General features: G+C 51.5%; 2 protein-coding genes across 2 annotated transcripts; one reads left to right on the top strand and one right to left on the bottom strand.

Moving 5' to 3' along the window:
• The first annotated feature begins 2,141 nt into the window (after window positions 1-2,141).
• KDF1 (keratinocyte differentiation factor 1) lies at window positions 2,142-10,423 on the top strand. Its single transcript, XM_021683598.1, has 4 exons — window positions 2,142-2,196; window positions 7,782-8,849; window positions 9,333-9,407; window positions 9,970-10,423. The coding sequence occupies exons 2-4, from the start codon at window positions 7,814-7,816 to the stop codon at window positions 10,050-10,052; spliced, it is 1,194 nt and encodes a 397-aa protein (XP_021539273.1). The 5' UTR covers window positions 2,142-2,196; window positions 7,782-7,813; the 3' UTR covers window positions 10,053-10,423.
• Window positions 10,424-11,844: 1,421 nt separating this feature from the next.
• On the bottom strand, window positions 11,845-24,674 carry NUDC (nuclear distribution C, dynein complex regulator). Its single transcript, XM_021683597.2, has 9 exons — window positions 24,473-24,674; window positions 22,260-22,337; window positions 15,056-15,259; window positions 14,901-14,966; window positions 13,962-14,084; window positions 13,691-13,885; window positions 12,766-12,849; window positions 12,553-12,671; window positions 11,845-12,154 (listed from the first exon to the last, which is right to left on the bottom strand). The coding sequence occupies exons 1-9, from the start codon at window positions 24,551-24,553 to the stop codon at window positions 12,103-12,105; spliced, it is 1,002 nt and encodes a 333-aa protein (XP_021539272.1). The 5' UTR covers window positions 24,554-24,674; the 3' UTR covers window positions 11,845-12,102.
• Between the last annotated feature and the right edge of the window lie 2,392 nt (window positions 24,675-27,066).

The following is a 27,066-nucleotide window of genomic DNA, read 5'->3' as shown; positions in this document are numbered from 1 at the left end:
GCTCCTGGTTTATGTGTGCCTTTTTTTTTTTTTAAGATTTATTTATTTTATTTATTTTTTATTTTTTTAAGTATTTTTATTTGTTTTTGCAAGAGAGAGAGAGAGAGAGAACACGAGGGGGCAGGGGCAGAGAGAGAAGCAGGCTTCCCAATGAGCAGGGAGTCCGATGTGGAACTCGATTCCAGGACCCTGGGATCATGACCCAAGCCAAAGGCAGACACTTAACTGACTGAGCCACCCAGGTGCTCCTTATTTATTCATTTTAGAAAGAGAGCATGCATGAGTGAGGAGAGGGGCAGGGGGAGAGCACAGAACCCACACCGGGATTCATCCCAGGACCCTGAGATCATGGCCTGAGCTGAAATCAAGAGTCTGATGCTTAATCTAACTGAGCCACCCAGGCACCCTGTATGTGTGCAATTCTTGTGGCTGTACCCAGGAATGGACTTCCTGGGTCTTAGGATACACAGACGTTCAGCTATACACAATGTGACTCACTTTCTGGGCTCCAAATGAGGATACATCGTACTACTTGCCTCTAGGTGAGAATGTGGACAAGATGTGGTGGGAGTTGTGGAGGGTTTCTGGTGGAATTGAACTCTACTGTGTGCACATGGTAAGGCACCCACAGAATGAGATGATGGTGCCCTCAGAGATGAGACAGGGAGGGAAACCCCCCAGTTGCCATGGGCATCATCTTCCAAGGAGTGTTCCACCCTGGCTGGACAAGGGGAGGGCTTGGGACCCAAACAAGGCAGACAAAGGGCTCTATAATTCTAGTTAGCAGTATCTCCGTCTAGGGTTGGGAGGTTGTGTATCTGGAACATCTGAAGGGGAGAGGCCTCGGCAGTGCTGAATTCCTCCCACCTACCAATCCTTGCCGCAAAGATCTCTCCACATATCTTTTATCTCACTTTGCATCCATTATCTTTTTTAATTCTCCCAGTTGGAGAGAGGTACTATTATCTTCACAGATGAGGCTTAGAGAAGGGAAGTGCCTTGCCCAAAGTCACACGGTTTTTTCCAATTGCCTGAACAAATAATTTTCCCTTCCTTATCCTCAGTTTCCATATCCATAAAATGGGAATAACACCTGACCCACCTCACAGACTAGTGGGAGGATTAAGTAATACTATGCAAGCATGCGTCCTGGAGATGCTCCTTGAAAGTCACTTGTTTAAAAAAAAAAAAAAGGAAAGTCACTTATTTATTGGTGCTATTGTTATTATTAAGTTGTTATTAAGGAGAGCAGGAACCCAAGATAATCTGAGCCCTGACTTCTAGTCACCCAGTGATGTTGCCTCTTGCAGAGACACCATGGGAAGTGGTAATCATGGCCCATTTTGATCACCTCTGCCGCTCCACGATGTGTCTTTCGGACTGCACAGCCCAGCCCCCTCCTCCACCCTATTTCTAGGCCCCAGAATAGAAGGAGTTGATCTCCCCTGCAGACTTCCCCAAACAGGTGAATTAACCAGCGAGCAGAGGATGCACACCCCCTATTCTATCTCAGGGCAAAGGTAGAAATCGGTGAACTCAGTGGTTCATTCAAATGAGAATATCTGCTGAGCACCTAATATGTGCCGGTCCTAAGCTGGGCACCACGAGCACTGGGAACAAGACCAGACCCTGTCCTCGAGTCAGAAAAGGAGAATTCAGAAGACAAGAAGACTGCGTGCTGAGTATTATGATAACGAAGTACAGAGAACTGTTCTATATAACAGGAAACCAGACAGGCCTAGGGGCCAGGGAAGGCGTCCCAGGAGTTATATGCCCTTGGAGCTGCGCCTTTAAGAACTGGCAAGGGCTCCCCAGGTGCGCAGAGACTGCTAGGACTACCTGCCCATTTAACAGAAGAGGAGACTGAACCACCAGCGTCGGTCTACCCTGCCCGCCTCGCTTAGCCAGACCAGGCTGAGCACGGCTTCTTGTCGGTAGGCCCAGCGCCCCAGCCTGGCCGCGGTGAACCACGCCCCCTCAACACCGCCCCCCGCGCCCCCCCGCGCGCGCTCAGGGCGAGGCCTCCGCCCAGGTGCGCGGCGGCGGCGGCGGCGGCGGCGCTTCGCGGAGGCAGGAAGTGTGTCCCCAGCGGCGGCCCGTGCGGCGCTCCCGCGAGACGCTTACCTGTGCTCCAGGTGAGCGGCGAGGGGGGCGGGGGGAGGGGCCGAGCCGGAGGCGGCTCACCTGGCGGGACAGGTAAGTCCCGCGCGGGCCCGTGGGGGGCGAAGCACGGCGGCACTGGTGTGGAGAGACCCCCGAGGCTACGCCTGGGCGGGGGAGGGTCCCGGGGCCGGTTCCTCGGGCGCCACCCTCCCACTTCCGGGGTGCGCGGGCCGGGCCGGGGAGCGGCCCGAGCGGGCGCCCGGGCTGGGCGGGCAGAATGTGGTGGGGGGGCCGCGGTCGCCCCCGGGGCTGCGCTGGCTGGGGGCGGGAGCCGTGCTGGCTGAGGGAGGCAGGGTCGGGAGGAGGCGGGGGCGCCGTGCACACCCACAGGAAAGGTGTCAGGGCGGGAGAGGGGCTGCGTCTACCCGCAGGCGGGGGGCCCTTGCAGCTGGAGAGGGTGGTGCTCGCTCCGAGGGCACTGCTGGTGTAGGGGCTGTGCTGATCGGAGGGGCAGTGCCGGGGTCTGGTTCTCCCTTGCCTCGGGAGTAGGTGCCCCCGGATGCCGGAGTCGCGGGCTGAGCCTTTGGGGCAGGAAAGAGAGGGTGCGGGGATGCCGGGTGCGAGAGCAGAAGGCTGTTTCCCGAGCAGGGCTGGGGTGCCCCTCTCGGCCGGGTGTGCAAGACTAGGCTGGGTACGGGGGTGGCGCCTGTCCTGGGGACCTTGGAGGAGGGGGATGGTACAGAGACAGACCCCTGTGTGTGTGTGTGTGTGTGTGTGTGTGTGTGTGTGTGTGTGTGTCTTCTCAGGGACTAGGGAAGGGGAAGAGCATCAAGAGAAGTTTGGTGAGGGCAGACTTAGGACCTTCTGACTCTGAGGAAGATCCCTGCAGTGACTTGGGGTGCCCAGCGTCCAAGCCCCTCCCACGTGCCAGGCACCACACTAAGCAACCTGCGCGGAATATCTCATTTAAACCTCACAGTGGCCCAGGAAGATACTCCTCTCTCACTCTTCTCTCCCCTTTAAAGAGGAGAAAACTGAGGCCCAGAGTCTTGCTCCAGGCCACACAATAGGAGCAGGGGCCCTCCCCTCACTCAACCAAGTGACCAGTGTTCCTAGGGTTTGGGAGGTGGGGGCAGCAGCAGCTAGGGGAAGATAGAGCCTGGAAAAAATGGGCTGAGTTCATGAGGGTTCTGGACCTAGAGGGGTGGGGGAAACTGAGACAAGCCATTGTCCTTACCCTAGGTCTTGCTCCCCACTTCTATCTCACCCGCATTCCAGGTATGTGACACAAAACAAAGTACATGGGCTCCAGAGTCTGGTAGAGCACAGTACAAATCCTGTTCCATCCCTTTCCAGCTGGTTGTCTCTGGGAAGTCACTTCTGAGCTTCAGCTTCCTGATCTGTAAAGTGGAGTTGTAATACTTACAGAGCACGTGCGACTGTTAGGTAAAGTGAAAGTCCTCTTGGGCCGTAGCCTGTTTCTGGCCCATTCACTGCTGTTTCCCCAGCATTTAGCACTTTGCTGGGCACGTGGTAGTGCTCAATAACTTTTTGGTGGGTGAATTTAATGAATAGTAGCAAATCCTTAAGCCTTGGAGGTAGAGAAGGAGTGACCCAGACCATCATCAGTAACTCCTTGATGTTTTTACAAACCCCAGGTACCCCAGAGCTCAATGTGGTTCCAACAGTGTAGAGTCACACAATCTCCTCCTTCCAGGCCTAAGCCTGGAAGACTCAGGGCTTCCTATCTGGTCCCTCCATGGGTACAGGCTTGTCCACGGAGCTGGCAGCTGGCCACTTTGCCCACTTCCTCCCAAGTAATAGATGGGATGAGGTAGTGGGTAAGAATCTGGGCCAGGCTGCTTGGGGACAAATAGATGTGTGGCTTGAACAATTTACTTAACCTATCTGGGCCTCTTGATGTATAGTAATAATTACAACAACAACAATAATACCTGCAGATAAGGTTGTGAGAATTGGTTTAATACATTCACAGCACATAGAACAATGTAAGTGGTCAGTAATTAACTCATTCACTAGAATGCAGACTCCTGAGATTAGGGAATTTTGTCTGTTTTACCACTGTGTCCACCAAATTTAGAACAGTTTCTGGCATTCAGTAGGCCCTCACTAAATATTTGTTAATTGAGTGAATGAATGAGTCCATACTCACCCCCACATTGCTCAAACCAAGGCAAAGGTTTTTAACCACTAGCCTGTCTGGATCGTGAGGGACTTCCAGGTATTACAATTTCTGTGTGCACACCTTTGGAGAGGGGGTTTCACCCTCCTTCCCTGAGCCTGCTGCTACCCCCACTCTGGTAAGCCTAGAGCCTAAGTCATTATTCTTCCTACCCAATGGTCCTGGTTCTACTCTGAGGTCACACAGAATGTGTCAGTCCCCTCAAGCACTTACTGTACCCAACCCTGTTCTGACACTGAGGCAGAAGGGAGTCAGACATCTGCCCCTTGGGGTCATATAGGCTTATCTTCAAACAGTGGGTTCAAGGCTGACCCAGCTGACAGAGTCCAGCAAGAAGCTGTGAAGAGAGGGGTTCCCGTCTGACTTGGGGAGCTGGAGGGGCCTTGGAGAAGGAGTGCTGAATGGGGCCAGGGGAGTGAATTCTATAATTGCAGGAATAAAGAATTCCTGTATCCTCTTACCAGTCGCCATGGCTAACATTCCTTCCTTCCCTCCCTTTCTTTCTTGAGACACATGCACCTTCTGATTTTCGTGGGAAACTTTTGAGATTAGCTTGCTGATATCATGCTCCAGTATATACTTCCTGAGAATTAGAACATTGTCTTATATAACCGTAGTAATCAAATTCAGGAAATTTAACATTGGCATATTCCTATTAAATAATATACAGTCTACTCTAAAATTTCATCACTTATCCACATTATCCAGTTTCCTATTTTTCCTCTTGATCCAGGATCCAATCAAGGATCACACATTGCATTTATTGTCATTCCCTTAAGTTGGACTTACCTGATGTCTCCTCATGATTATGTTTAGGTTGTGCATTTTGGGCAGTCATACTTCTTAAGTGATGTAGTATCCTTCTTAGTGCAGAATATCAGGAGGCACATGATGTCAGTTCATTCCATTATTGATGATGTTAACTTCGATCATTTGGTTACAGTGCAATCTGCCAGGTTTCTCCAGATTTTTTAAGTTCTCTCTGGCTGCAGCAAGTAGAAGGGAATGGAGGTGGCCAGAATGGGAGCCTTGACAGTACCTGGGTGAGAGATGATCATGGCCCTGGTTTTTTTTGTTTTGTTTTTAAGATTTTATTTATTTATTTTGACAGAGAGAGAGACAGCGAGAGAGGGAACACAAGCAGGGGGAGTGGGAGAGGGAGAAGCAGGCCTCCCGCTGAGCAGGGAGCCCGATGCGGGGCTCGATCCCAAGACCCAGGGATCATGACCTGAGCTGAAGGCAGACGCTTAACGACTGAGCCACCCAGGCACCCCGATCGTGGCCCTGTTTAAAGAGGTGGCACTTATTTGTTCAAAGCACGTTGTCTGTTAGAGCCAGTACTGGGACTAGAACACAGATATTGTCTTTTTTTTTTTTTTTTAAAGATTTTATTTATTTATTTGAGAGAGAGAATGAGATAGAGACAGAGAGAGCATGAGAGGGGGGAGCGTCAGAGGGAGAAGCAGACTTCCTCCTGAGCAGGGAGCCTGATGCGGGACTCGATCCCGGGACTCCAGGATCATGACCTGAGCTGAAGGCAGTCGCTTAACCAACTGAGCCACTCAGGCGCCCCTAGAACACAGATATTCTGATGCCCACTCCCAGGCTCCTCACACATCACTAGTTCTAGGACCCCCAATGCCATTAAATCAGGGATAAAAAGATAAGGGATCAGCGTTGCAGAAAATCCAGGTTGTTGTGTGGCAAACCCCTGCATGGGATCGAGGACCTTCCACACATATCACTATGTAATGTTCCCTGACTCCCTCAGGCATAGTTATTCACTCCCATAATGCCTCCTAAATCCTACACATTCCAACTTAGGAGCTTTTAAGCATCTGTTTTTCCTACAAAACCATGAGTGAATCACAAGAACAGGGTCTCTAGTTTATTCATCTTTAGTTTTACGGCGCCTCACATGGGGCTGGGCTCAGTGATTATGGGATAAAGGAAGTCTTCACTCTGAGCCTGCTAGCAACCAAGTCAGGAAGGGAAAGAAGGTACATTTTGTGGCTTGGCTTTCTTGTCTAATCGAAGGAAGCAAAAGAGTGCTTGGTTTTAAATATTGCTAGGAGAGCAAATCTGAGCCGGTCTGAAACACTGACAGGGGAACTGTCACATTCCCATGACTGATTTGAAGGAAGAGGGGAAGGGAAGGTAGTAATGGTCGGGTTCTGTAGCAAGTCACATGGAAAGGCATGTGTTGAGAGCCTCAGAGACTCTGTTGGGTAGGATTACCAACAGAGGGAATAAACTGGGGGAGACCATTCCCCAGAAAGTGAGATCTCGGGAGATTTTTCTTTCCATGTGGTAAAATATACATTACATAAAATTTACCATTTTAAGTTTTTTGTTACCGTTTTAATTCTACAGTTCTGTGGCATTGAACACATTCACACTGTTGTGTGTTGTGTAATCATCACTACCATCCATCTCCAGAACTTTTTCATCTTCCTAAAGTGGAACTCTACCCATTAAACACTAACTTCCCATTTCCCCCTGCCTCCAGCCCCTGGCAACCACCATTTTACTTTCTGTCCTAAGAATTTGACTATTCTAGATATTTCATATAAGTGGGACCATACAATACGTGTACTTTGTGTCAGGTTTATTTCACTTAGTATAATGTCTCAAAGCTCATCTATGTTGTGGCACATATCAGAATCTTATTGCTTTTTAGGGCTGACTAATATTCTGTTGTATGTATACGTCATGTTTTATTCATTCATCTGTCCGTGGACATTTAGGTTGTTTCCACCTTTTGCCTGTTGCAAATAATGCTGCTGTGTGGACACTAGCATACAAATGTCTGTTTCAGCCCCTGCTTTCCAGCCTTTTGGGGGGTATATACCCAGAATTAGGATTGTGGGGTCACATGGCCGTCCTGTGTCTAATTTTTGGAGGCACTGCCGTGCTGTCTGCCACAGCGGCTGCACCGTTCTCCAAGGGCTCCTCCGTCTCCACGTCTCCAGGGCCTGTCATTTTCTGCTTTTTCAATAGTAGCCATCCCACCACATCCCTAGGTGTGAAGTCCCAGGACATTTAAAAAATTTTTAATTTTTATTTAAATTCAATTAATTAACATAGAATGTATTATTAGTTTCAGAGGTAGAGGTGAGTGATTCATCAGTCTTATATAATACCCAGGACTTTTTTTTTTTTAAAGGTTTATTTATTTATTTGAGAGGGAGGGGCAGAGGGAGAGGGAGAGAGAGAATCCCAAGCTGACTGTGCACTGAGCGTGGAGCCCAATGCGGGGCTTGATCCCGGGACCCTGAGATCATGACCTGAGCCGAAATCAAGAGTCAGACACTTGACTGACTGAGCCGCCCAGGCGCCCTGTCCCGGGAAGTTTTGACATGTAGGTTAGACCAGAGACAGAATTTCTTCTTTGGGGAGGGAGGGACACTAGGTGAGGGTTCATGGGCATAACTGCACCCTTGAACCTGACTCCTTCCCGGCCTCTCCTCTATAGGTGCCTGGCTGTAACAAATCATGCAATGAGCCATGCCCCGCCCTGGACACCCCCGCCCATCATCTGGGCCCCCACGCTTGGGACCCTGGGAGCGGCCAACAGAACTATGCCTGGAGACTTTTGATGAGCCATCCCAACCCCCACCAAGCCGCCGCACCCGCAGGCCAGACCCCAAGGACCCTGGCTACCATGGGCCCGAGAGCCTTACCTTCATCTCTGGCTCTGCTGAGCCTGCTGCCGAGCCCCCAGCCTGTTGCCTGCTCTGGCGACCCTGGGTGTGGGACTGGTGCCAGGCTGCCTTCTGCTTCCGCCGCTGCCGGAGTTGCCTCCAGCGTTGTGGGGCTTGCATGCGGGGCTGCAGCCCCTGCTTGTCTGCTGGGGACTCCCCTGAGGGGGCTGCTGAAGCCAACTGGGCCAAAGAACACAATGGAGTGCCCCCCAGCCCCGACCGTGCACCTCCCAGTCGGCGGGATGGCCAACGGCTCAAGTCAACCATGGGTAGCAGTTTCAGCTACCCTGACGTCAAGCTCAAAGGCATCCCTGTGTATCCCTACCGCAGCGCCACCTCCCCAGCCCCTGATGCGGACTCCTGCTACAAGGAGCCACTGGCTGAACCCCCACCCATGCGGCACAGCCTGCCCAGCACCCTTGCCAGCAGCCCCCGTGGCTCCGAAGAATATTACTCCTTCCATGAGTCGGACCTGGACCTGCCCGAGATAGGAAGCGGCTCCATGTCCAGCCGAGAGATTGATGTGCTCATCTTCAAGAAGCTGACAGAGCTGTTCAGCGTACACCAGATTGACGAGCTGGCCAAGTGCACATCAGACACTGTGTTCCTGGAGAAGACCAGTAAGATCTCGGACCTTATCAGCAGCATCACCCAGGACTACCACCTGGATGAGCAGGATGCTGAGGGCCGCCTGGTTCGCGGCATCATTCGCATCAGTACCCGCAAGAGCCGAGCCCGCCCGCAGACCGCAGAGGGGCGCTCCACGCGGGGTGCGGCCCCTGCTGCTGCCCCTGACAGTGGCCACGAGACCATGGTGGGCTCAGGGCTCAGCCAGGATGGTAGGTGGGGTTCCACATGGTTGAAGGGCGGAGTGAAGGAGGCTCTGGCCAAGGGAGGGCTGCACTGGGTCTGTGGCCACTGTGGGTCCACCCCTCAGCCAGTCCCTGCTCTCCTCTGTCCTTTTCCTCCCTGTTCTCGACTCCTCTGTGTCTGCTAAGAGGACCCTCTGTCCCCCGCTACCACCTGCCAGAGCTTGCAGGCCTAGCCTGGTTAATATAACGAAATCCCATATGAATCTGGACCTCGGCCCTGGCCTAACCAAATCCTCCACCCAGCCACCACTGCACACACACGCACAAACACACACATGCACGCACGCACACGCATGCGCACACGCAAGTTGTCTGTGTCTTTGTTTTAAACACTGTTTCTCAAGCCTGGCCCAGGTAGGTGACCCCTCCCTCATCAGGCTGGGAGCTGAAGCGGGGGTAGGGTTAAAAGGATGTGATAATGACCACTGCCCCCTCCTGTTCCCTCCCTAGAACTCACAGTGCAGATCTCCCAGGAGACCACTGCAGATGCCATCGCCAGGAAGCTGAGGCCTTATGGAGCCCCAGGTTTGGTCCTGACCTGATGAGTACAGACAGAGGGGACTGCCCTCAGCCCCCCCCCCCCCCCGCCATGCCCCTCTCCCAGCTTCCTCTGGGGTGGGTGAGGCTGGGGTCAGAAAGGGACCAGAAGCCTGAGCAGCCACAGACCCCATCCTAATCCTGCAAGCTGGCTTAAAGGGTTCACTTAGGAGACATTCAGGGAGCTGCCCCTGAACCAGAAGGGGGCAGGTGCTCCGAAGTTGCATCTAAGCTCCCCGCGTCACTGGGGAGGACAGTGAAGGGCGGAGGCCATCCACTAGTGCTGAAAAGGCACCCGTGTGCATTCTGCTGCCTTCTTAGGTCTTCCTAAACTCCCAGGAGTGGGGTCACTACCCTTTAACAGACAGCAAGCCTGGGGCTCAGAGAGGTCAAGAAGCTGAGTGGGTCACCCGGCCAGGATCAGACTGAGATCAGACTGACCCAGGCTTGAGTCCCACTCTGCTCGTTCTCAGCAGGCTTCTCCCTGCCCACGGTCCCTGGATGAGCTCCTTCCCCTCTCTGAGCCTGTTTCCTCTTCCCTTCTCCTCAGGATACCCAGCCAGCCACGATTCATCCTTCCAGGGCACAGACACAGACTCGTCGGGAGCGCCGCTGCTCCAGGTGTACTGCTAACCCCGACCGGCCCAGTACAGCCCACAGCTGAAGAGGGGAAGCAGGACCCCCTTTGGAGGAGGCTGGGCCACGCTGGCTCCTCCCACCTCGGCTGACTGGTTCCTGGACCATGTGCATTTCACTGGGCCGTGGTGTCCGCGTCACCCTGGATCCCTTGCTGGCCTGACCCCTGCCTGGGCCTGTTCCTGCCTGCCTGCAGTCTTCAGGCAGCCTGGATCATGGAAAGCAAAGACTTAGGAGTTACCTTCTGGGATTGAATCCCGGCTCTACCCCCATAAAATACACCCCATAACCAGTCATGCAAACTCCTCCCTCCACAGGATGAGGGTGGGGGCAGAGGGTGACAGCTCAGAGCAGCTTATCTTAAATGGATTGGGTTGGGGGGGGGGGCAGGCAGGGCCTCTGTCTTGAATTCTGTGGGCAGTGCCCACTCCACCTTATGTTCTGTTGGTTCTTGGCTGATGTTCTATATCCTAACATGACCATAGTTGCAAGTACAAAGATAGATGACTGCCTGGTCATCTCGGCTGTGATACTGCCCTTTCTGTCCAATCTGCTTGACCGATACACAGAGCAGGAGACAGGATAGAGCACCCAGCCTGCCTTAGTGTTGTGGGGTCAAAGTCAGAAGCCTAAAATGAGAGCAAGAATGTCCACCTCTCAGGTTTGCTGTGAGTTCCAGACAGAGAGCCAGTTTCTGTAGTTTCTGTACCTGAGAAAGGTCTGACAAGTGGTTTCTGTCATTGTTGAGAGTTTCTAGGCAGGCCTACCCAGACTCCTCCTGCTGCCCCAGTTCACCACCTGCAGGCTGGCCTGCTTCTGGCCATCCCTGCAGTTTCCCCAAGTCCTTAAGCATGGGTCAGCCCCCACCCAGCCTCAGACTTGAGGCTCCCTCCACCTCTCCCTGGTTCTGACAGAGCACTGTGGTCTACTGGGACCTTCTTGACCTTCCCAACAACCCTGGAGTGGGGTCATTCTTTCATGGACTAGGAGGCTGGGGGCTCAGAGGGGTCAAGGAGCTTGTCACACAGCTAGTAACTGGCTCTGGACCTAGAAGCTGGCCTCTTGGCAGTTCTGCCCCAAAGCTGGCAAGCTCACCTGCTTGGGGCAGAAGCAGGGTCCCCTTGTTTGGACACAAGCCCAACTGGGTTCAGAAAGATCCTACTTAGCTACTCCTCACAGACAGGAGTGTCTCATTAGTCCTCTCTCAGCAGTGAGGACAGAGCAGGCCCACCAGCCCACTCTTGACTGAACAAATTAGGTGTCCAGGATCCCCACGCCCTCACCTATAAGCCCCCACGCCTCACCTTTTTATTGTCCCCACAGGCCCTTTTGGCAAGTGACCACCAGACAAACTGTACTCATCCAGCTCCCTATCAGACACACAGTATGGTCCCCTTGGGGGCTGTGACCACAAGGCCCAGTACCAGTGACAAAACCGGCCCCTTCCCTTCAGCTCTGCTATCTCACCCACATCAAAGCCTCGCCAAGACTGAGAATGTGCACGGTGAGAAACTGTCTTAGAGATGAAAATGGAATCAAGTCCAGCTGGTCTTAAATTCTGCTGAGTCATGGGCCCCTTTAAGAATCTGACATATATTCTGGTCCCTGTAACCAGAAATACTCACCTTTGCTCAGTCACACACAGACTAAAAACCTTGTTTTAATTCTCCCTTTAAGTAATGAAAAACAGCTTTACACTGAAAAACAGTGTAAGGACTCACTCTGGGTCACATGACAGAATCTGGGCTAGAAGCCAAGCCTCCAGCAGCAGCAGTAAGAGAGGCCTGTCCCCCAGGGAAAGGCCAGAGGGAAGAGAAGACACAGGTGGAGTAAATAGTTTTAATGTGTAACAGTAGGCCAACCGGGGAAGATAAGACACCCCCCACAAGGCCCCAGCCCTTCTCCCATGATGCCCTGGGACCAGTGTGCCTGAGCCAGTCCCGTGCCTGCCCCAGCCCTGAGGCCCCCAAGTCCCAGGGGAGGGTAGGAAAAGAAGGTGGATGGCTGGGGGCTCAGCCCCGAGAGTTCAGGGAGGCAAACACAGGGCCTAGTTGAATTTGGCCTTGGAAAAATCCATCTCAGGATGCTGATCCATGAACCTGGGGAGGGAAAGTAGGAAGAAGGTAAAACAGGCCGTCCCCTTCCGCAAAGTTAGCCCCTTTCTCCCAGCCCCCCAACATCAGGTCTAATTTCTTTAGAACCCTGAGCAACTTGGAGCCAGGCCAGGCAGTGGTAGGGCCTCAGGGTCTTCCTGTAGGAGGCAATGACTGCTTGTGTTATCCCTTCCGACCCCGAGGTGCCTTTGCCCTCAAGATGACCTTGGAAAGTGATTAAGGTAGGCAAGCTGAGGCTATAAATCCATAAACTTGGCTGGCTCATCCTGGAAGGGGCAAGGCAGCTCCTGTGTCCTCAGTGACCCACTCACTGCTGTCACCCAGGTCCAGGCCCAACACCCACCTTCCCCAACTCCCCACCCCCCAATCTCTGCATTACTCACTTCTTCAGAATCTCCTGCTTTTTCTGCTCATCCGAGGTGGGCAGCCCCATGGACTTCTGCCTCTGGTCGTACATCATCTTTTCCACCATGCTGCGGGTCTCACTGTCCAGGTCTGACAGCTAAGGGCAGGCGGTAACGAGGATAGGTGAACTCTGGAGCCACCTATGCCCTCATCTCCCAGCTGAAGCCCCCCTACAACCAGCCAGGGCTCACCTTGGAGTTCTCAGGGTTGATCTTCTTGGTATTGATTTCAGGGTCACTGGACACCAAGCGGCTCCACCACTCCATCTTGTTGATCTGTGAGGAAGGGAACCACCAGGGGCTGGGAAGTAGCTCCCTCTGTGCCCTAGGATCCACCCCTCACCCTTTCCAGAACCCAACTCACTCCCATCCACATCCTGTGCGGGGACCTAGGGTGCAGATGGGCAAGGCCTCTGCCCTCCACAGTGACTGGGGAAAACGGATGAGACCGTTACAAATCAGCATCATCGGGGCAAAAATAAAACACAGAGGGAGCTATTCATCCAGGGTGGAGAGCGAGAAGTTAAGAGTGGCACCTGGGCGGGGCCTGAGGGACACACAGTACACCTGATGAAAAAGCAAGACAGGGATTTCAGCTGGGAGGAGGAGCAAGTACAAGCGCAGAGGTGAGGGAGAGGCAGGTAGGCTAGGACAGGCCTTAGGTGCCAGGGGAAGCCTTCCTTGGACCCACGGCACTTAAGAGAGAGACTTCTTTACATTACATGCATTGCCCCGTCTCTCTGAGGGAATGAGCGGAGGCTTTCTGAGGGCAACTCTCTACATTTTGTCCATTGCCTTCTCACCAGCACTTAGAACACCCTCTGGCACGTAGCAGGTATCCCCGTATCTGCTGAACTGAAAGCATGTACAAACCACAGGAAGATGCTTCAGTACCAAAGACCTTCCATCTTAATTCCATCCCTACCTAGAAGGAGGAGCCTGGTAAATCTCTTAAGTTGCCCTTTTCCTGACTCTAAAATGAGACAGACCTACATTAAAAATCTGGTGCAGATTAAGCACATCCGCTAGACCCCCGGCAATGGTCCCCGAGTGAATGAGCAGACACCTCCCTCCTTTCTCCATCAAGACGCAGGCCAGAAGGCCGCGGTGCTCACACCTTCTCCAGATGCACCGTCACCACCTTGCCGTCCTCGATGAGCCACGAGCTCTCCTCCACCTTCACCTCGTTGTAGAGCTCCCCGTCAATGACTGCCGGTTGCCCCTTGAGCCCCACCCGGAGGTGCCGCCGATGGATGTCCACCACCACATCCTTCCCCTTCAGCCGGAAGTTCACACGGAAGGGCAATGCCAGCTGCATGGGGCAGGAGAAGTCAGAGGGAGCCCCAGGCTGGCTCCCTCACCTCCTAACCCTAGCCCCAGCCACTTACGTCCAGTTCTGACAAGGTCTGGGTCCAGCGGTAATTGGGCAAGTCGGCCCCGTTGCCAAGGTTGGGCTTCAGTTTCCCTTTGTCTTTTTCATCCTCCTCGTCCTCCTCGTCTTCCTCAGCCTCCTGCTCACAGTTGGGGTGCTCAGCTACTTACCTGACAGGCACAGACTGCACCCCACTGAGCCGGGCCCGGGGCTGGCACTGGGCATACAGCCGCAAGATGAAACAGACCCAGTCCCTGCCCGCTCCATGGCCCCCTGGGAGCCACAGGTTAAAAAAATGGTTCTGATCTCTGCCTGAGAGGAGCAGCATACCATGTGACAAAGGACACAGCTGGGGAACAGTGACAGTCAGAGATGGACCCACAGAACCTAGCTGGGGATCCAAGCCAAGGGACTTGGAAAGAAAGTCCAGCACAGAACAGAAGGTCACAAGGTAGCCATGCGCATGGTTGTTCTAAAATAAAACCAGACTGCCCAACGATCAATTTTCTTCTTCTGTGTCTGTAGGGCTGAGACCCCTAGTGTCAGACCAGAAACTCTGGAAAGCCAAACGAATGTCCCAAGGATTGTTTGGGAAGCTGGATTTGAGTCAGAGGGAGGAGCCCTGAGGGGCACATCCCCCAGATGTGTCAGAGTAGCCCAACACACAGGGCCAGGCTGGGCCCATAGACCCTGGCCCACCTGAATGACACCTAGCCAGGCACTGCCCTCTCTGGCTCTTGGGCTTTCCTACCAAGGCTTTAAGGCCAGCGGGTTGTTTTTTTAAAACCTGATCCTGTGGTCCGATGTCTATGAGTGGGATCTTGAACTTTGGGGAGGATCCCCACAGCTGAGGGAGAGGGCACAGGGGGAGGCACTCTAGAGACAGACAAAGGCTAGAAGGTCCCTGGAAGTTCTCAAGCCCTGACTAGTCTCAGGCACCCCCAGTCCATCTCACCTGCTTCCCCGGTGAGCCAAGGCTGCCATTCTTGAGCTGGGCCTCATGATTCTCTGCATCTTTTTTCTGTGGCAAAGGGCACAGCAGTTGGCAAGAGCGTCCTCGCTGCCAGTGCCAACAGGGATGGGGATTGGGGTGGGGGAGCCCGCTCTTACCTGGTCAATCTCCAGCTGCAGCCTCTCTGCCTCCTCATCAGTCAGCTCCTTGATCTGGGGCCCAGAGGTCTCGGACTTGGCCTCCTCGGCCAGCCTGGCTGCCCGCTCCGCCCTCTCCCGCCGCTCAGTCTCCTGCCGAGCTCTCTTCTCCTGCCGGGCCTTCTGTGCCAGCTGGTTATGGTGGTTGAAGGTCTGTGTGATGAGCTGGGGAAGGGAGAGAAGGCGATAAGGCACTGGGGCGGTGGCCAGTGTCCCAAGGCTTGGAGTCCAGTCCACCTCTATGTGCTGGGTGCCTGGGCACGGCACTGTACTCAGAACCTCAGGTCCTCATCTATAAAACAGGGATCACGCTGTACACAGCAATCGCAGAGCTATAACGAGAACACCTGCAAAGTACCTAGTGGGATAAACAGTGGCTATTTAAAACAACAGTCGAGGGGCGCCAGGGTGGCTCAGTTGGTTAAGCATCTGCCTTCGGCTCAGGTCATGATCCCGGGGTCCTGGGATTGAGCCCCGCATCGGGCTCCCTGCTCGGCGGGAAGCCTGCTTCTCCCTCTCCCCCTGCTTGTGTTCCTTCTCTCGTGCTCTGTCAAATAAATAAATAAAATCTTAAGGAAAAAAAAAAAGTCTAGTGACTCAAAACACAGACAGTGAAGCCGGACAAGCTGAGTTCTCACCCAGGCTGTCACACACTAGCTACCGTATTTTTGGCAAAGGACTTAACCTGTAAGAGCTTCAGATTCCTCACCTGTGAGGATGAATCTCTATACCTCACAGGGTTGTTGTGCTCAGAGTCCTTCCCTACAGAGCAGAACTGTTAGAAGCCGAACGCCAGCCTCCAGCCAAGAGGACTCCCCTGAGCTCGCAGGCCTGCACTGCCCAGCTCCTGACTGATCTCTTCCCCACGCGTACCCGTCTCCAGAACAGCAGACCCAGCCGTGCCGCCCTCAGCACCACGCCCGGAACTGCCAGATTAGCAGGGAGCCGGAGAGAGCTTTCTTTTTTTTTTTTTAAGATTTTATTTATTTATTTGAGAGAGAGAATGAGAGAGAGCACATGAGAGGGGGGAGGGTCAGAGGGAGAAGCAGACTCCCCGCCGAGCAGGGAGCCCGATGCGGGACTCGATCCCGGGACTCCAGGATCATGACCTGAGCCGAAGGCAGTCGCCCAACCAACTGAGCCACCCAGGCGCCCTGGAGAGAGCTTTCTTGAGGGAAGAGGCTAGACTCCGCTCCTCAGCCTGCAAGCTATCAACGTCAAGTCCCTCCTCTTCCACTGAGCCTCCCTAGGACGCTTCCAACCCACGTCCTGCTGGCTGGCCTCCCTGCTGCCCAGCAGCTACCACTGTCACTAGCTGACTGTGTGGCCTTGGACAAGGGAACGACTCTGACACCTTGTAAGCCCTATTTTCTCACCTGTCACGAGGATCGGACACAACAGACACTTACACAAATCACAGCCACATACAAAGTGTTAGCTTCCCAACACCCCTGGCCTGACACAGGCTAACCCAGTGGCAGCTGGTTAGTGGTGGGGATCTCCGCTATAAAAACAATGGGAGAGATGGCTCACCTGTTTATACCAGTAGGTCTCCGCATGTGGTTCCCCACACCTACAGCACCAGCATCATCCAGAATTTGCTAGGAACACTAAACTTCGACCCCACTCCAGACCTACTGAATCAGACATTCTGGGGTGGGGCTCAGCAGCCTGTATTTTTTTTTTTTTTTTAAGATTTGAGAGAGCGCACGTGAGCACACGTGAGTGCGGGGGGAGGGGAGAGATGGACAGAGGGAGAGAGAATCCTGAAGCAGACTCCCCGCTGAGCACGGAACCCGATGCAGGGCTCCATCCCAGGACCCTGAGATCCTGACCTGAGCCGAAATCAGGAGTCAGCCAGGCCGCTTACTGACTGAGCCACCAAGGGGCCCCAGCAGTCTGTATTTTTAACAAGCCCTCCTGCCCAATTCTCAAGAAGACCAGAGAGTCACACCTAGATTGGAGTTCCCAGACTACTCCTTCTACCTGTGTGACCCTGAGGTCATCACTCTGTGCTCCTATTTCATTATTTTCAAAAGCAATCTTGCATAAGCTGTTCTTTGCCTAGAATGTCCTTGTCCCTACCCCCAGGTCACCCAGCAATCTCCTGCTCATCCTCTAGAACCAGCTCCAGTGTCTCTGGAGCTTCACCTCTTTACCTTCAGCAGGCCCAGGAACACATCCAACTCAGGAAACCCAACCGTGTCAGACCACACACCTGGAAGAGACCTTGCAGGGCACTCAGCACATGATCAGTGGTCAATTTACCATCTTCCAAACATCTCTGAGCCAGAGCAGGAGGGAGGGAAGGGTCTGTAAGAGCTGAGAGGCTTACGTGGGGCTCAGGGTCACCAAAGTCACCCATGGGCTCCTGGACCTAGGTTCTGGCAAATGTCCCATGGCTTCTCATTCATTTGATGCCAATTCCTCCTGCTACCTCGGAACTCCCAACCTCATGCCACACTGCAGTAGTTCCATACTCTACAAGGCTAAAGGCACCAAAAGCATCCCCCAAACCAAATGGGTTAACAAAATGGGGTTTCAGTGAAAGAGAAGTGAGTCATCTGCAGGCCACTCTGCAGTAGAATCAGTCATGAGACAATTACGCCAGCGGAGGCTGTTCCACCACAGGGCCTTGGTCCCAAATCCCTAATCGGGAAGACCTTGAACTCAAGCCATTTGCCAACCAGCGGCCAAGGGGAGGCGGGAGCAGGGCCCTCCCCTCTCCCAGCTCCAGTGAATCATGTTACATCCCATTTGTCCTGTTCCTTCCTAGCTCCTGGAGGTTAGGTGAGGGCAGAGCTGAACCACCAGGAACAGTCAAGGCCAATCACAGCAGCCTCTGACCCCTCCTCCCAATCTCCTCCTACCAGCTTTACCCAGGCCCAGTCCCAGGCAGAGACCCCTGGGGGTGTGTAGCCTACTCTGTGGTGCCAACCAGCAGGCTGTCACAGAGCCAAGCATCTGTCACTGGACACATCTTCGGGAACCACAGCTCAGCAGAGTGAGAAAGGGATGAGGACAGTTGCGCTAGTTCTAGAAGACAGGCCCCAGATTCTTAAGTGGGCATACCGGAAGAGAGGCTTTCCCTGACCTAGGCTGGGTGATCGGGGAGTAAAGAGTGGTTCCCACCAGCCTGGCCAGGAGAGACACCGAGAGGTATTTAACCTGAACATGGCAGGCGCTTGGAGGGGTGGAGTGTGTGTAACCCAACACATTTGAGAGAGAAAACACGCTCCTGTTCTAGAACTTCATTTAAATGAAATCATTCAATAAGTACTTGTAAGTGTGTGTCTTCCTTTAAAAGGCTGAACAATATTCCATTAGATACACTGTAAGTATATATAAGACTCTTTACTCCTCCATCAATGGGTGCTTGGACCGCCTCCAGCTTTTGGCTCTGTGCACAGTGCTGCTGTGAACATGGGTGTACAAATCTCTCAACAACCTGCTTTCAATTCTTTTGGGTATGTACCTAGAAGCGGGATTGCTGGACCATACAGTAGTTCTATTTTTAATTTTTTGAGGAAGTGCCATGCTGTTTCCCACAGCAGCTGCACCATTTTATATTCCCATCAACAATGCACAAATGTGCCAATTTCTCCGCACCCTCGCCAACACTTGGGAGTTTTCTGGTTTTTTATAGAAGCCATCCTAATGGGTGTGAGGTGGTATTTCAGCATGGTTTGATTTGTATTTCTCTGATTAGTGATGTTGAGCATCTTTTATAATAAAAAATTTTTAGAGAGCCACAATAATTCACTTTTATCAGAAATACCTGAAGATTACCCTTTTTGCCACATCCCTGTAAGCAACGGTTTTTGTGGGTCTTTTCTTTTTACACTTTCGTCAGTTTGGCAGGAAAAAAAGGACATCTCACTGTTTATTTCTCCTAGCTTTCCTAGATAACTAGTGAAGTTGGACATCTTTTCATATGCTCTTTGGATCTGCTCTTCTTGGAATTGCCTATTTTTCTGTTTATCATTTTCTTGTCAATTTACAAGTTCCTGCATATTAAATTAGTCATTAAATTTTCTGTCCTCTGCACTGAACACTTTTTCTAAATCTACTGTTTTCCAATGAACTTTATATGTCTCTTTTGCCAGACACACAGTTTTCAATGACTGAAGAGGCAAAAAGCTACCTTTTCTTTTATAGCTTCCAGGTTTCTAATCTTGCAAGGCCTCCCCCACACAAGATCATATGGTTTCCTAGCTTTCCTTACCAGACTCTTCTTGGTCTTCAATTTATTTTTACATATGAGTAAGACAGATGGTATACTTGTGGTTCTTTACAGATAAATAGCCAGTTGTAGGAGCAATGACTTATTCAATCATCCTTTGCCTACAGAACTGAATTACTACATCAGGCGCGTACTGAATTCTCATGTGCTAGACTTTTTCTGGGTTCTCTGTTCTGCTTCACTGTTCCATTTGTCTCTTCCTATGTCAGTAACACACTGATTTGATCATTATGGCTTTCCTCAAAACCACAATCCCTTATCCATAATTCCTAGCCCCAAAAGCTATAAAAATTATAAAACTATTTTTGAACTTGTAAGTTTGTGGCATGAAGGTATTTATAGACTTCATATCTCCCACTTGGTATGAATATTGATAGACATTTCTCTACAGAAATACTAATGCTTCATTACAGGATGCTGCTCCTAACTCACACAGCATACGTTACACACATTACTACGCTGTAACAAACTCCCATATGTATAGTATATGCACCGTATCACCTCCTAAAATCCAAAGAATTCGAAATCCCAAAACACATCTGCACCTAAGAGGTTCAAAAAAAGGACCACAGGGGCACGTGGGTGGCTCAGTCGCTTAAGCAGCTGCCTTTGGCTCAGGTCATGATCCCAGGGTCCTAGGATTGAGCCTGCTTCTCCCTTGCCCTCTACCTGCCACTCCCCCTGCTTGGGCTCTCTCTCTCTCCCCCTCTCTGTCAAATAAATAAAATCTTAAAAAAAAAAAAAAAAAAAAAAAGAACTTGGGGCACCTGGGTGGCTCAGTTGGTTGGGCATCAACTCTTGATTTCAGCTCAGGTCATGATCTTGGGGTCATGGGATCAAGTCCCAAATCAGGTTCCCCACTCAGCAGGGAGTCTGCTTTTCAACCTCTTCCTCTCCGTCTGTCCCTCCCCTCATGAGCTCTCTCTCTCAAATAAATAAATCTTAAAAAAAAAAACAATGTTTTTTGTTTCCACCATGAATTTGTATTCTCAAACATCAGCCACTTCATCTACGTGACCTCTTTTTATCCTCACAACAGCCCTATGCGATAAGGATTAAGACCCCTTTACAGGTAAGAAAAAATGAAGCTCAGAGAAAAAATGATTCACCCAATGCCACACAGTTGCTAGGGGGTGGGGGGTTGGTGAAAGACCGGGGACTGGGATTCCAGCTCACATGTGCCTGACTCCAGAGCCCATGCTCCTAACCATGCACTTGAAAATGATGTATCTCGTGACCTGCACACAGTAGGCACTCAATATCAAAGTTACTGTGTTACAAATGGAGACCAGGTGGGAAGGCTGGACAGGTTTCTGCCTGCCCACAGGTCTGACCAACCTCCTGGGGAAGAGCTTTGTTTCTATTTTTTTTATTTTTTTTTAAGGATTTTATTTATTTATTTGAGAGAGAGAATGAGAGAGAGAGAGAGCATGAGAGGGAGGAGGGTCAGAGGGAGAAGCAGACTCCCCGCTGAGCAGGGAGCCCGATGCGGGACTCGATCCCGGGACTCCAGGATCATGACCTGAGCCGAAGGCAGTCGCTTAACCAACTGAGCCACCCAGGCGCCCGAGCTTTGTTTCTAAAGGTCAGTAAGTCCACATTCTTCCATTCTGCAGACATGTAGATTGAAAGAACCAGAGAACTAGTGGGAAATCAACCAAGCCACACAGCTGGTCCAAGATCCCAGGACTCTCCACTCCCAGGCTAGTGTGTCTATGACAGAGTAGCCTCAGATCATGGTGGGATGCATGCATGGGAGAGCATTCCAGCTTGGCAAACCCCTGAAGCCACAGAAAGCAGTTTGCAAAATGTCTCCTTGTTACTATGTCTCAAGTGAAAACAAGTATCAAGGTCCTAAAAATCACTGTTCAATGAGGTAACCTTTTCATGACTTACCAATCTTCAAAAATACAATTACAACCTAAGGAATCAAAAGAAAGTTCAAGGTCTCAGAGCCTGTAGCACAAATACAATTCCCAAATCCGTGAATTTTGGGTCACAGTGTCTGGGAATACTGGGATTGGCTGGCTTTAAGTTTTTCTGTATTTGTTTTCTAAGCTCAATTTCTAACATTTCCCCACTCTCCTCTCCAGCTAGGTAATCAGATAAAACCTCCTTGATGGAAAAGGAACCAAGAAGCGTGGTGTCAGGGGCAGAAGGCAGTTTTACAACAGACTCTGGTTCCCACCCTGGCTCTTCTACAACTTAGCTCAAGACTTTGGACAAAGTCTCACTGCCTGGGTAGCACAGTCAGTTAAGCATCTACTCTTGGTTTCGGCTCAAGTTGTGATCTCAGGGTTGTGAGATCGAGCCCAGTGTCGGGCTCCATGCTCAGCTTGGAGTCTGCTTAAGACTCTCCCTCTGGGCACCTGGGTGGCTCAGATGGTTAAGCGTCTGCCTTCGGCTCAGGTCATGATCCCAGGGTCCTGGGATCGAGTCCCACATCGGGCTCCCTGCTCCTTGGGAGCCTGCTTCTCCCTCTGCTTCTCTCTCTGTCTCTCATGAATGAATAAATAAATAAAATCTTTAAAAAAAAAAAAAAAAAAGACTCTCCCTCTGCCCTTCCTCCCCAGCTCATGCATGTGCATGAGTGCACACCCACTCTCTCTCAAATAAATAAATAAATCTTAAAAAAAACCCAACACTTTGGACAAAGTGTCAAACACTTTGAGCCAATTTCCTCAAATGGGAAAAGTAACACCTGCCCTTCTCAAGCTGCTGAAGGATCACGGGAAACAGGGGTAGATAAAGCACCTGGCAAGGAGAGGGGCTTCAATACATGAAACAGTTTGCTTCCCTTCCCCGACCCTTTGCCCTTGGCATTTTACTTCTGCTGAAGGTTATTAGGCCAAAGGAAGATCGGGTGAGCCTTCCTTCTGAAGAAACAGAGGCTCCAAAGGGACAGCAGTCCCCAACACTCACCTTCTCTGCCATCCCCTCTTCTCCTCCAACAAAAAAGTCTGTTTTGCGTCGAAGGAAGCTGAAGAAAGTGTTCACAAGCTGAAAGACAGGAGACTGAAGCTGTGGAGATGCCGCACTGGGAGCCCCTCAACTGCAGAGAAATCATATTCTAGTCCAGGAGGGAACTTGAGACTGGACTGTTTCACCCTGAACCTCTCATCTGAGGAGACAGTCTCCCCAACAGGCCCTACCTTAGTCACTTCCACTAGGAAGCCTATCCTAACCTTATTTAGATTGCCTGAGAGGCAGATTTCTCATTTCTCCTCTATGTGTGTACATGCATTTCACATTCCTGAGGCTCTCAAAACAGCCTAAGGATATAGAACACTCCTCTGCATCCAGGGCTTGAAATACCTAGGCTCAGCTTTCCTTCCAGATAGTAAAAAGTCCATCCAGACTGGCACTGGCTGAGTTACTAGGGCAGAGTCGAAAAGAGGGGAGCAAATGAAGCCACTTCAAAGGGTAAAATCAACTAACTGGCAGGTATACCAGAGTATCCAAGTGGTTAAGCACATGGGTTTGAGTATCAGACTGATATATATTAGCTCTCATCTTGGAGAAGTTTCTTAACTCTAAAACAGAAGTAGCAGCAAGACCTATTTCTAGGAACCTAGTGAGGATCAAATGAGATACCAGAGGTGAGGGTCTTAGCAGTGTCTGGCCCAGAGCGAGAGACCTCCTGCCAGAGTGAACTCCTCACACGTAGGTATCAAGAACTATGGCTTATTCATCCCCAAAGCTTGGCACCAGATCTGGCTCAGTGTATATGCTCAGTAAAACTACTGAATGGAAAGATCTACTGGTGACCTAGAGTTAGCATATACAAGCCCTTTTATTTGCCCAAATGAGTGGTTTTAAGGCTGATGTTAGAACTTATCTTCATGGTTTGAGTTTCTACTTCTTGAGTTTCTACTAGATACTTTTTTGATTCACTCAAAAATGCACTCCCAAATCCAATTTGGGGTCAACAATTTAGGAGGATGGGGAAGGGAAACTTTACACACACGCAAATTAGTAACTCTCTTCCCACCTCAAAGGGCTTGGGAGTCCTTGGTCTCCACCGGTACCTGGGTAAAAAAATGGGAATGGAAAGCTCAAAGAAAACTTGTTCCCAGTGAGACAAAGAATCAGCAATGGACTGTGGAAAGCAGATGGGCCTAAGGAATCTCGTCCTAAGTCAGGAACCTGTTGGGTGATTTGGGGCAAGTTCCTTTGGTTTCTTTTCAGAATGAGAGTTCTGGAACTGATCTTGATAGGCTTTTCTACTTCTAACTTTCCATGTTTTGGGTCCAAAAAACCAACTCCAGAATCTATACCAGTTGGTCTGTGTTATTGCGTGGTCAGCATGCATGAATTATGCTTTTGAAAAGCTCCTTCTACGCTCCATCAGGGTAAGGAGAGACTTCTGCTCACATCTATATACCCAGGACCCAGTCCGGTGAGTGTCTGGCACACATCACTCAACAAGTATTTGTTGAATGAACAAACCTGATTATTGAGAATTCCTTACTGTCCTTCGGGTCAAGACACTACTCTCCTCACTGCTCAGAAAATAAGGGACTCGTAACTCTGCCTCAAAGACAAAGGAACTGAGGCTTGCAAACGTGGAAAGGTCCCTTGTGGGTAGGTGGTGGAAACGAATTGTGAACCCAGGCTTCCTAGTCCCCACTCAAGGCAAGGCCTGAAAGAACCACGTGCTAACATCACCACCACCCCCACCTCCACCCCCACCCACACACATTCGTCAGCTCGGTCCAGGTCTTGGGAGATGCAAATCCCAAAGTCTGGGAGGGTTCATCGTAAGAACTGCTCTTCGCCGGCGGCCATCAGAGGGGCAAACGAGGCCGGAAGCATGTGTGAGACTGAGGGACCGGCTACGCGGGGAGCTGCGGGTTTTCCACGGCCGCGTTCGGAGACACAGGAGTTGCTAAGACAGGAACTAGTGAGCGGCACCGGGGGCCCGGGACAGAAACGAATGGGGCCTGAAGTGCGGTGGGGAGGCCAGACCGGAAGCTGGGACATGGTGAGAATGGAGGGGGAATCCCAAGAACCCGCGAGGCCCGGGGGTGGATCTCGGCCCCCGAAGACAGGGAAGTGGAGTGAGCGTGGCTAGGGCCGCGCTGGTGGGCGAGCGCCGCAGGACCAGGCCAGGCCGACGCCGCGCGGGCCGTTACCTCCTGCACGCCGCCCTCGTGCTGCTGCGCCATGGCCAGCAACATGCCGTCGAACCGCTCCTCCTCCTGCTCTCCGCCCATCACGCCTGCCCCTAGCCACGCTCCGAGATCCGAGCTCCTCACTCGCGTCCCGCGCTCTCCCTGCTCCTTCGAGTAGTGTCGGGCCCAACAGCTCCAGTCGTCCGCCTACCGCAGCGGAGCCGGAAACACGCACGCGCTGCACCGCCCAGGCCCGCCTTCTCGTCCTCTCTTCCCGCCTCACTCCCGGCCCGCGACCATTGACCGCGCGGCAAACAGCCCGCTTCACCGACCATTGGTTGACTCGCTGAGCCAATCGAGGAGCGCGTCCAGGAGGCGGTGGGCGGAGCCAAGGGTCCCGCAGTTTGGCGTGAGTTGCTATGGTCACCAGATGCTTTGGAGCCTTCCAGAAAACCCTGAGCTGCGATCTGGTGGGGTTGAAAGTTAAAAAGGGATAAATGGCGCCTCCGCCTCGACAGTGACTTACCATTTTATAGAACGGTGGGACTGAAAATGTCATTAGTTATCTCCTCCAATGCTTCCATGAGGCAATGGAGGCCCAGAAAGAAGGGGCTTGCCTAAAGGACAGCCTACCTCCGTCATCATCACAGAATCGCCAGGACCAGCTTCTTGGAATTACAAACTACAGTAGCGCGGGCCTCGGTCTTGGAAGTGCTCCGTGCTTGGTTTTAGCATTCTTCTGATGCAGTCCTGAAAATCTTAATTTTTGAACAAGACACAACACGTTTTGCACTGGGCTCTGCAAATTATGTAATGGTTGCTGTATTCGACCTTCACTCCTGTTAATGCGGGGGACATGTCCCAGCCATCTAAGGCCAACCCCTCCACTTTTGCAGTGAATTTCATCATCATAGTCTTTTCAGGGATTCTACCCTTGTTTTTTTCCTTTTTTTAAAATTTCCTGCATCAAAAATGTCTTTCTTCTGGATCATTCCCTTCAACTTACAAACATGCTCTAATGTCACTTATTTTTTTACTATTGTGTGACCCCCTTTTCTCTTTCTACCACCCCAATTTTCAGTTCTCATTTTCAGCAAAAGTTGAAAAGATTGCTGTACTTGTCTCTTCCCTTGTTACCTTCCATCTTTCCTCAATTTATTCTACTTAGTTTTTTCTTAAAAGACTCTAGCCAAGGGTACAATGACCTTTTATTGCCAAAGTCCATGGACCACTATTATCTTCCTCAACTTCTCAACTGCATATTTTTTTTTTAAGATTTTATTTATTTATTTGAGAGAGAGAGCACATGAGAGGGGGGAAGGTCAGAGGGAGAAGCAGACCCCCCGCCGAGCAGGGAGCCCGACGTGGGACTCGATCCAGGGACTCCAGGATCATGACCTGAGCCGAAGGCAGTCGCTTAACCAACTGAGCCACCCAGGCGCCCATCAACTGCATTTTTTTTTAAAGATTTTATTTATTTATTTGAGAGAGAGATAATGAGAGACAGAGAGCATGAGAGGGAAGAGGGTCAGAGGGAGAAGCAGACCCCCTGCTGAGCAGGGAGCCCGATGCGGGACTCTATCCCGGGACTCCAGGATCATGACCTGAGCCGAAGGCAGTCGCTTAACCAACTGAGCCACCCAGGCGCCCCTCAACTGCATTTGACAGTTTGCCCCTTCTTTTAGAAACACTTTTTTGGTGGGTGCCTAGGTGGCTCACTTGGTTAAGTGTCTGCCTTCAGCCCAGGTCATGATCCCAGGGTCCTGGGATGAAGCCCCTGGGTCAGGCTCTCTGCTCAGCGGGGAGCCTGCTTCTCCCTCTCCCTCTGCCTGCCGCTCCCCCTGCTTGTGCTTTCTCACTCGCTGCCAAAAAATCTTAAGAAATAAACACCTTTTTTTCCCTTTAGGCTTCTGATACGGAATTGTGTTCCCCAAAATTCATATGTTGAAACCCCCAATGTGACATTTTGGAGTAAGGGCCACTTAAAGAGGTAATTAAGGTTGAATGAATTCATAAGGATGGGTCCCTAATCCCATCTGAAAGCGTGTCCTTACAAGAAGAGGAAGAGATCCCCAGGAAATCATGGCTACACAGGGGAAAGGCCACGGGTGGCAGCCTTCTGCAAGCCAAAGAGAGAGGCTGCAGGAGAAAGCAAACACCTTGATCTTGGACTTCCAGCCTCCTGAACTGAGAAAATATGTTTCTGTTGTTTAAGTCACACGGTCTGTCGTATTTTGTTATGGCAGCCCTGGCAAACTAATAGAGCTGCTGTGTCACCACACTGACCTGCTTTTCCTCCCACTGCGCTAACACTCTTTCTCAGTGTCGTCTTCTACCTGGACTAGTAAATGCTGGTGGCTCTGTCCTTTGCTCTCTCCTCTTCCCTCTCTACACTTTCTCCTTAGGTGATCTCATGGTATCTTGGGCCCAGACCTCGCCTGAGCTCCTGGTTCTTCTATCTCACTACCTCCTGGACAACTCCGCTCGATGACTGATAGGTATCTCAAGACTCACATGGCGGGGCGCCTGGGTGGCTCAGTCGGTTAAGCCGCTGCCTTCGGCCCAGGTCGTGATCCCGGGGTCCTGGGATCGAGCCCCGCGTCGGGCTCCCTGCT

Source organism: Neomonachus schauinslandi, chromosome 4 (assembly GCF_002201575.2).
Source record: "Neomonachus schauinslandi chromosome 4, ASM220157v2, whole genome shotgun sequence".
NCBI classification, from domain to species: Eukaryota; Metazoa; Chordata; class Mammalia; order Carnivora; family Phocidae; genus Neomonachus; species Neomonachus schauinslandi.
Note: the sequence above shows the minus strand (reverse complement) of the source record. Positions and strands in the feature narration are given on the sequence as shown.

Coding starts and splice junctions, on each gene's coding strand:
- KDF1 (XM_021683598.1), top strand. CDS start 7,814: ATGCCCCGCCCTGGACACCCCCGCCCATCATCTGGGCCCCCACGCTTG. Junction 8,850..9,332: donor CTCAGGGCTCAGCCAGGATG/GTAGGTGGGGTT, acceptor TTCCCTCCCTAG/AACTCACAGTGCAGATCTCC. Junction 9,408..9,969: donor GAGGCCTTATGGAGCCCCAG/GTTTGGTCCTGA, acceptor CCTTCTCCTCAG/GATACCCAGCCAGCCACGAT.
- NUDC (XM_021683597.2), bottom strand. CDS start 24,553: ATGGGCGGAGAGCAGGAGGAGGAGCGGTTCGACGGCATGTTGCTGGCC. Junction 15,260..22,259: donor AAGAGGGGATGGCAGAGAAG/GTGAGTGTTGGG, acceptor TCCCTTCCCCAG/CTCATCACACAGACCTTCAA. Junction 13,886..13,961: donor AGACCTTGTCAGAACTGGAC/GTAAGTGGCTGG, acceptor TGCCCCATGCAG/CTGGCATTGCCCTTCCGTGT.